This window comes from Monopterus albus, unplaced genomic scaffold (genome assembly GCF_001952655.1).
Source record: "Monopterus albus unplaced genomic scaffold, M_albus_1.0 scaffold48.1, whole genome shotgun sequence".
NCBI classification, from domain to species: domain Eukaryota; kingdom Metazoa; phylum Chordata; class Actinopteri; order Synbranchiformes; family Synbranchidae; genus Monopterus; species Monopterus albus.
Window position 1 is genome coordinate 1,390,707 of NW_018127928.1, and position 10,099 is coordinate 1,400,805.

Consider the following 10,099-nt stretch of genomic DNA (forward strand, 5'->3'; position numbering starts at 1 on the left):
GTCGTGGGTGAACGGGCTCTTCTTGGGAAGGGGGACGATGGTTGTGGTCTTAAAGCAAGCAACCTAAATACACGTTCTACCACAACACTAACCCTTTGTGTGTACCAACACACACTCACACGTCACACGTGTACAACCACAAGCATCCTTTGCCCTTTGACCACCCTGCGTCCCTGGTTACAATCCATATCGACCTGCGGTCCAAGCTCCTGTCTCCTTCCCTACCCCCCCCTCACTGTGGAATGCTAACCTAGCCTGAGTGTGTGTGTGTGTGCGTGTTTGTGAGACAGACAGTGGTGGAGCCAGGCTGAGTGTTTCCAAACAGTGGAATCTGTCACTGACACCCCTGGCAGAGCAATAAGCAGGGCCTTAATGAGCTCAGCAGATCACTCAGCGCACAGAGTGGACACACACACTCACACGCTTATATGCACATTAATACCACGAATACAGACAAACCACCACATATAGGGATGGGACAATATATCGAAATTCAATACATCACAATACAACAATGTTACAATATGTAACATTTTGTCAAGTGATGTATATGGTGTGGTCTCCATACACCAGCGACTTCATAGTTTTTGTAAATAAGATAGCCCAACAGAACGCAAGTCAATATATCTGGTTGTTCTTTACATAATCAAACCAATGCTGGAAAAGGGGCAAAAAAGAGGACTAAAGTACAAGTATTCCGCAGCTAGTCATACATTGTTGTCATTGAATTTTTGATTGCATCGTGATTGAATTTAATTGTATGCACCATATCATGAATCAGACTGAGAGAAAGTCCCATTGTCCCATCCCTAATATTCACTCGTACACAATGAAATAACACATTTATGGTAGTGAGACCTTAAATACACAGCCATATATGTATATGTGCATGTGCACACACATATTGTACAAGTTAACTCTATCTATAAATGCATATACAAACAGCAATGCACATACTTTATTGCCATACGCATTCATAGACCCGTACACTGACCAGCCACTTTATTAGGCACAGAACACCTGTACAATTGTATGCACTTCAGTACAACATTTCCACCTTAACATCTGTGTTTATGAAGCTCAAAATGTTTGTTTTTGGTGAAACTGTCATAAATGCATAAATTCAATTGCATGTTTATTACTGAGGTCATAGTCAAAGGTGGTGTTGTACCAGGCTACGTTACATTCAGAGGTGTTCCTAATATTCTGACCATCTCATGTATGTACAGCTGGGGAGGACAATAACACAGAGACACCTCTGAATAGAATGTAGTTTAGTACAACAGCATCTTTAACTATGCCCTCATTAATAAACAAATAGTTACATTTAGACATTTATGACAATTTCACCAAAACTGAAATATTTTGAACTTCATAAACACAGATGTTAAGGCGGAAATGTTGTGCTGAAGTACATACAGTGAATGTGTACATAGCTGTGGATGCAACCCCATGCACACACACCACAACACTCTCATTACCTTGTTAAACTGGAAGAAAATGAAGCTACACAAACAAACATAGCCCGTTTCCTTATTAGGGGACAGAGGGGGTTGTGAGAAATAAGTGTGTGGCTGTTCCTGATGCCAAACGCTGCCACCACCAAGCTCTGCTGAGCATTTGCTGCACTGCAGACTAGAGCCACCGCTCAACAATTCACTGCTCACTGTTGATTAAATTAGAATGGAACGCTGCCTTCAATATTTCTTGATTACAGCGAACATCTATGTGTTAGTGCTGACTCAGCCATCATTTGTCTTTTATACCCAAATGGGACAATAGTGCCTAATTGGTGACCACCTGCTCTTTGAATCAAATCATCCTCACTCTATGTTCAAAATTTCCTGCAGGACAGCTGCGCTTATGATAAACACAATTACCCCTCTGCATGACATTGTGGTCATATGCCCAATAATCAGGCATCATGAATCTTCCTGAGATCTAGGATGACATGTCGGATCGTGGCAACCAGGTTTGTGAGATGTCTGATAACAAGAACGTGACAGACCGTGGCAGTTTTTATGATCAGTTTTCAGCATGGAATAATTTTTTCTGTAAGTGACAAGTCACCCCTGCATGCTTATCTCAGTGTCACCCCCACCTTACTTTATCTTGAAGTTATCCAGAACCCCCCATTCCATTCTCCTGCAAACTAATTTTCTCACATGGTTAGTGTCATTGTTCATTTAGGACATTAGTGACAGTGAATATGGGGCAAAGTGGTAGTGACTGCCTGACTCTAAGTCAGCCCCAGCCTTTCTTTACCCTCTTTAACTGAGCGCTCCTGTCACCAGGACCCTTTTAATTCCCTTAATTCCCCTTTTACCCCTCCAGTGCCTGCCCCTTCTCTCACTGGTCCTATTGGGGAGAAGACAATAGAGTGTGTGTCCCCCCTCCTCCTCTGCCTCTTCATCCCCCCTTCTCATCTCCCTCAGCCCTCACAGGCATCCTGCCTGGTTGAGGCTGTGGGCTCCAGGCTGCAGTTTGTCACAGCCATTCAGCTGAGACTGATTGTGATTGCAGCAGATGGGCTGGAGCCTGGTTCGTCACTCAGCCCAGGCAGACTCAAGCACTTCTCTCTCTCTTTCTTTCTTTCTCAGTCCTTTTTTATGTCTCTTCCTTTCACTTTTTGTCCTTTGCCCTTCCATCTTGACCTCTTCCTTGGTTGTTTCGAGCTGTTATTTTGTTGTCAGGGACTTTGATTTTATCCTCTGTGTTTTGCAAGAGCTCAGTTTTCTCTGTCTATTTTAGATGCGCAGCCACTGGGGACTGTTTTCAAACGGCCCTATTTTCAAGTGTCAGAAACCCTGGCATAGTGCAGCTATAGGACCCAGACAAAGGCACAAAGATGCATTTTTAAATGTAGCAAATTTGGATCTTCAGTTTGGAAATGAAGGTATTGCAACTGACAATTTTTGCAACTTTTCAAAAATGCCAGTCCAACAATCATGCCCATTTAACACAGCAACTGGCCAGGTGTGAAGGGTCTGAGCTTTTCTCCCCAGCCACCTTTTTGTATGCTTTAGCTTCCATGGCTTTTCGTGTCTAGAGCCAAGTACAACACCATGATTCCTTTCAAAGAGATATTACCTAAAAGTGTGCACTCTTGTCCCGTTCAGCTGATTTATTGTGTAGTGCCCCATTCTATGACGAGAAACTCTTAGGTCAGGTTTTGAGTTTTGACATCCAAAAGTTTTGTCTTTAGATGTGATTCACTTGAAGCATGCTGGGACCTTCAGTGTGGACATCACAAGCTGGTTGCCGCCTGCCTGATCAGGTCCCCTAGTTGGAGTTAAACCTCCCTTGACACTGTTGTAACCCCCCAAAAACTCCTCCTCCTCTTTCGTGCAAACCCCCACCTCAACCTTGCTTCTCCTCCCCTGAGGAAAGAGCCACCTTCAGTGAGGCAGCAGAACAGCCGTCTTCATGAACACATGTTAAACATCCCACAAGCCAAAGGAGGAGGGACACAGTCCGTGGAGAGAAATCAGAGGGAAGGAGATAGAGCCAGAGAAATATTCTGAGGAAAGATAAAGCCAGGAGGTGGGGCGGATGTGGGAGAGGCATACTGAGCTGTCTGTATGAAGAGGAACCTCCGAGCGTGTGTGTGTGTTATTGAGAGAAAGCATAGTGCAGAGGGAGAGCGTATTTAGCATGAGGTAAAAGAAGAGCAGGAGGAAGCAGCGTTGGGAGAGACGGCGCATGTTGCCTGATTGAGAAAGACAGAGGGTAGAGGACAGAAGGAGAGAAAGAAAAGGAAGCAAACATTCTGAGTGCTTGAGGGAACATAGAGAAGAGAGAGAAGGAGAGGAGAGGCAGTTTGGTCTCAGTCAAGTAGACAGTCAGGGAGCGGTGTAGAGCCGGCAGTGCTGCATTGTGGATGTAAACTTTATCATCTGCCGGATCAGTGGGTAGCAGCTGCAAGGCAGGAGGGAAGTGTGCTGGTGGATTACCATGTGCGTCCTCTGAATGCATCAGGATGCTACATCTCCACCAGGGTAAGACACAGACAGTCATCAGCGCACTTTACATAAAATACTGCATTATGTCTCCTGCAACTTCAATATTTTACTGTCTTGTTGATTGAAATCCACTGTTCTTGTTTAGGGATATGCTTTCTATCTCTGTTGTCACAAGAATGCATGCACACTCAGCTTTTGCTTGTGCCTGGTTCAAAGAGGCTTAGTGAATTTTTCCTCCGGCTGCACCTCCTTTAGCTGTCTTTCTCCTGAACTGCAATTTTCCCAATAATCCCTAATGGAGGAAACATATTTCATATAGCAGCACATGTGCAAGGGATGATTTTTGATTTGCAGTGAGCCCACTTAGCAAGTTGCAAGGGGAATCGCGTCTTGTTGCTAGTGGCAACAGCACTGGGGCGCTGTGTTAACCACTTTGATTTTGATTGATAACAGAAGGAAACGATACCCATCGTTTAAGCAGAGGTAAAACTGTCCAGCATGGCAGGGTTTTATGCGCACAGGAACGCATGTTTCCTTCCCTGTGGTCTCTGTCAGGCAGATTAAGATTTTCTAACCAGGCCACAAATCCCACATTGGAATGACTGATGTCGTAGTGGGTGTGGATACAGCTAAACTGTGGAGAATATGGATTATGGGGATATGGGCTGTCTGTTGTGGTCAGCTTCTCTGCAGCTTTTTACTAATGTGGCGTGAAGTGCTGCAGTGCAAGTCTTCATGTGTCAAAGTCATGGGAGGTCAGGGTCTTCCTCATAGCCAACCATATTTACAGACAGAGGCTAGGATGCTTGTAAGTAGCAGGATGCCAAGTGTAGGATTCTGGACACTGGCTTTTTATTCTTAGTTACATTTGTTATCTCTAAAAACAGAACTGCAAGGGAACATAAAATGAGAGCATGGGAGAGTATGGGAGGTATCATCACTCTCTCGCTGGTGTTGTCAGAGTGCCAGACAGAAATGCCATTCTCTGTCTTTTTTGAGTTTGAGTTGTTTTTTTTCCTCTGGGAACTAGTGCTTCCAGTTAGCATCTGCCATGTAGTGAATGCTTTATGACTGGATACACCAATGGATTTTAAAACTACAATTGAGGGGTGTGCATACACAAAAGGATTCTACACATGCACACTTGAAATCATGTTAGTGGCCTCTGACAGTATGAAGATTTGATTGTTGTAGTTGGATGAACACCACAAAAACGTCACATAGGAACCAAGGATGGGAGAAAAACATACGTACATATGCTACATAAAACAAGCAGCTTATATGTCCAGCACATGTGCAGTCGGTGTACTGTATTGCGGAGTTTTGGGCTGCATTAGGATGCCTGTAACCATGGGCAAATAATTACATTTACTTTATGTATTACAGAGAAAGTGATTTATTATTATTGAAGCCTTTACTTGGGGCAGGACAGCAGCTGGTGATATCATCTTGCCATAGGGCAGATGCAGTGCTGCAGTGGGCAGTTTGAGCCTGTTGCCCTCACAAACCTACCTGGGGATTAGTGAATAAGAGGATTGCCAAGTGGAGGGATTTGATTTTAGAGAATTAAAACTGTAATTCTCTCCGTCTCATCCATTTCCCCACATTATTATTTTCTCCCTGCCACCATGTTTGGCTAACGTGTTCTCTTACTAAACCATGTGACCTACATTTAACAGTTTTGATTTGCAAGTCATAAGACAGGCACATTTGTATGTTTGAGTGATAATAGTAGAAGTTGGCAGAGGTCTAACATGGTCTGCATACTGTTCTTTAAAGAGATGGATGTGAAAAGCTTCTATCTTACATCAAAAAATATGTCCTAGGCCCTTTTGGGTGCCAGTTGCTGTACTTGTTGGCATTACAGCAATAATCATTACCCAGAACAGCAGCCTGGAAGCAAATCTTATGAATAATGCAGTCAACAAAATGAACAGTACCCTAGCAGAGATACTGACATGTGTCTTCGTATGTTCTTTCACCTTTCCATCTCTTGTGCATCACTTGGTCTCTCGCTCCTCTATATCCGATTTTCTCAACCTTTCTCCCTTCCCTTGCGTCATCTCTCTGTATGTGGCACTCTGTATTCGGAGACCCTCAGCTCCCATACTGGGTTGAGGTCAAACTGAATTACTGAGGAATGTTCCCCTGTTCAATGGCTGATCCAGTGGGCCTCAGCATGGGAGCACTTCCCCTTCACTGGCAACCAGGGGACTTTCATTTTGAATGGAGGGGGGGCTCCTTGCAGACAACTTTCCCATATAATTCCCACTGTCTCTGTAGTGTTCATCAGCAGTGTGGAGCCGTGAGCCAAAGCAGCCGGTTTAATGATGTGTATGTGTGAGGCACATCTCAGGATCTCACCAGCCTGGGCCTTGTTGAGACGTTCAGCTTCTGTGACTGCAGGCCATCCAGCTCAATTAAGGGTGCTTTGAATGCATTCCTCCCCTTATCCTGCTCTACATTTATCTTCCTCCTCGAACAGCACGTGGGAACTCAAACAGTCAAAATCCTGCAGCGCTCTCTGGAGCTGGTATGAACAGGGTTTTTGCTAATACAGCATCTGAAAAAACAAAATAGCTTAATAAAGGATTTGATATCTTGCCAGGCTGCTTGTATTTGATGTAAAGAACCAAGACACATTGTATTACAGCTGAAGTGTCATGCATTGTGCTCCGCTGAATGTCAGCAAGTTGGAAATCCAGAAAAATGGGACTATCAGATGTCTTTTCTCAATGTCTCCTTTTGGCTTAAGATAGAGTAATGTCACTCAGGAAAGACATAAAGTTTAATGGTCCAACACGATTTATAACCAATAAAACTCTTATTTGCTACATTTCAATGGCTTATTGCATGCACTGACTGTCTTGCCTGGTAACAAAGCTTGGCCCAGGCACCCTCACTGACTGTTAAATGATGCCATTAGAGCTGGAGCATTTTTGTGGTTTCTAAATGGATGAACTCACTCCATGTGCAGTCAGCAAGGTGCGAAGACTTGCCGACTGTTTTTGCAGTTGCTCTTTTAAACTCCAGTCAGAACTCGTATAAAATATCATTTCTCTTTGTCAAATTGCAGTTTGAGTAGGACATATCTTGGCAAGCAAACAGAAACCGTTGTTTTCACTTAATAAAAGCTTTTGTTTTCCATATTCATTCCTTTAAAACCCACAAGTGTTTCAGTTCATGGGGGGAAAAAAAATCCCCAAACTGGATTTGTTTTAGATCATAGTCCTGCATGCCAACCGTTTACAAGATAATATGGTGTTGTCCTTGTTTACCATGCTCAGTTTTCTTGCTGACACACTTTCACAGTCACATTGCATCTCACATGCTCAGATCAAAACATTCTTTGTGAGCATTCCCTCTTGTTTCATATTTCTTTCCTTGTCACGGTGATACTTTCAGTGGAGCAAGATTGGAAAAGGAGGTCAGCGTCATACTTGAGGTGGTGTGGGGCGGGTAATGTCAATAATCTTCAGCTCCCCTCTATCTTGGCTGTAAATCTTTGGAGAATAGCTGGGGAAACATGCAGGACCTCATCCAGTGGCTTGAGGTGTTGGCACAGCTGGAAAGGAAATGGATAGAGGCTGCTGGAGAATCTCACCTTCATGCAGTAAAACATTTTCCAAACACCTCCTTTCTTGTATTTACCAAGTTATTTTAGCCATCTGGTGACAGTCTTTACTTAGAGTGAATTACAATGAGTGCAGTAACTTGCAATTACTTGATTACCAGCATGGCAGAGTGCCAGCATGAGAAAGCTAGCGCAGTACTCCTGTGTCAGCTGAAAGAACAAGGAAGAGACACCAGCTTGGATCAAACATGGTTTTCCTCTTCATCTCTCAGCAAGTGGAGTTGTTTAGACAGTGTTCAGGTTTTTTGTCAAGGATTTGAATGTGTGTGGTGAAATTAGCAATTCAACAAACGTCTGCAGAGTAGATACATTTATACCAGGGGGTCTTATGCAGCAGCTGCCCAGCAACTTGTACACATAAACACACACTTGCACCCAGAGGTGCGCGGCAGTAGAGAGGGCAGACCCTTGGCTCGAGTACTCCTGTTTACCACACTTTTGTCTCCATTGTATGTGAAGCTGCCATTTGCCTGCCACTGTAAAGGGCCACTGTTTGCTCACCTCTCTTAAAACGATGTGTGGGCAGCCCGCGTAAAACACTCTGGAGCCTTTGCACAGTCTCCATGAGTCAGCAGAACCTTCTTGCATTACAGTACAGTAGTAAAAGTGAGTCCCTGTTCCCCAGTCAATTTAAACTAGGCCAGTCAGACTGCTGAGTATTGGGAAGTGTGTTCATCACTGTCCTACAGGTACCCAGATAAAGATGTCACCATGCTTTAAATGAAGACTTTTTCAGAATATTAAATGGCATCGAACACCCCATTTCTCCCATGCCTTTCTGATGTCAACATGTGTTTACAAGTGCCCCCCAGCCTCATTCTTCATGAGTAAATGCCACAGACATACAGACCGGCGGCTGGGTGCTGCAGCCATTTTTAAAGCACATCAGCTCATTCATGACGTTGTGTCTGGACAGGAATGCGTCTGTGGCTTTGAAACAATTGAGTTCAGGTGCAGATTGTAGAATAACAAGGCATTTAGGGAGACAGACAGACAGGGATAATCCCTGCTTGGTGAGTGCATTCCTCTGAATTCAGGAGGAGCCTCGGAGGATTCCTCATGTCAGATTTTCTGCTGCTTCAGAAGTTTAGAGATCACTGAACGCATTTGACCTGATCTTGGCCTATAAAACAATGAATCTAAATGATTGCTTTCACTGATTTTGTAGCTGATTCCCTAAGGCTGTGCAAAGACAGACCTTTTTCACAATCTTTTTCATCAATCATGCTCAGAAATAATGTCAGATTCTGCTGTAGAAAAACTCCAGTAAGCTTGCTCATGTTGCACCAGTGTAAATATTGTAAGCTAACCAGTGCTGAGACTCTTGTAAAGCTACGAGGGCTAGATGTTATCACAGAGGGAACGTATAAACAACTCAGACACTCAACATGTTGTTGAGTTTGGATAAATCTTGTTAATCATGATCATCTCAGCTCTTTCGACTACATGACTGAGTTGTGCACGTCTAAGCAAAGTTCAGGACAGCTCCATAAATTAAAATGAAGTATGAATGAGGGTAAAGTTATATTCGAGAGTTTAGATGACCCATGTTTTTATGTGCGCTAAATATCTTTAAGGCATTCGAATCCACATAGAAAACCATTTTTTCATTTGGAGCTGTATGGGCCATAGTAAGGTATAATGTAAATGTGATCGGACATATGGTACTATACATTTGGTACTGTACATTTGGTATCCCTATAACCAGAATCTGCAAGAAAAACAACATCTGTGAGAGCAATGTGATGAAGTTTCTTCAAAGCATAATAAAAATGTATTCATGAGAAATGTCCTTGTTGTAAGGACATCAAAAGGGTCCAAGACAGCATGAAAAAGTGTGTGTTCTTTGTGTGCTCAGAGTAGAACCTCATCACATTTCACCTTGTCAATAATTGATGGTCTGCTGTGGTGAGGTAAGGCTCATTGTGCCTGACTGGCTGATTGGCTGCCTGGCTGGCTTGGTGGGTGTGTGAGGTGCTGACATGTTGCTCCTTTTCTTCTGCTGTTCTCTGGTGCAGATGTGGTCGGTGTTGGGCGACTGGAGGTCAGGAACCAGCTGTGGGTACAGGTGCAGGTCAGACCAACGTTTGGTCTGACCAACTTCATGTTGATTGATTGGACCTGACTAATGCATTGGGACCAACTGAGCGGTCACAGATGTGCAAGCCTCCACCCCTCAAACAGTTGATAAAGAGAATGTTTACACTGGGGGCTGAAGCTGATTGTGATTTCATCTCAGTATATGCTGTTAAATTGCCGAAAGGAAGTTATTCATTCAACTTTTAATGAAACAATACTGGGACACAATTTAGAATAAAACCATGTGGGAATCACCCTAAAATGGGTTGAAATGCTCAGTTGGTGATTTAAAGTATGCAGTATATTTGTACATTTTTGATGCCACAAGAAGACAAAGCCATTCTCACCCAGTCTCGAAGTGAACCTTCTTGCCAGTTGTAACTTTGTTTTCCTCTCAGACTGGGGTTGGATGTTATTATCAAAC

At 43.5% G+C, this 10,099-nt stretch overlaps 1 protein-coding gene across 4 annotated transcripts in view; it reads left to right on the forward strand.

Annotated features, from left to right (window-relative positions):
• LOC109960527 (nck-associated protein 5-like) overlaps positions 1-10,099 on the forward strand; it is a 134,189-nt gene that overhangs the window by 52,772 nt on the left and 71,318 nt on the right. The window contains exon 1 of one of the 4 annotated variants that reach the window (XM_020600687.1): positions 3,568-3,998. The exons of the other annotated variants lie outside the window; for them this stretch is intronic. Within the exon in view, the coding sequence (XP_020456343.1) occupies positions 3,970-3,998 (29 nt within the window). The 5' untranslated portion in view covers positions 3,568-3,969. Of the gene's footprint in view, positions 1-3,567; positions 3,999-10,099 lie in introns of those variants that run through there. 4 annotated transcript variants of the gene reach the window in all.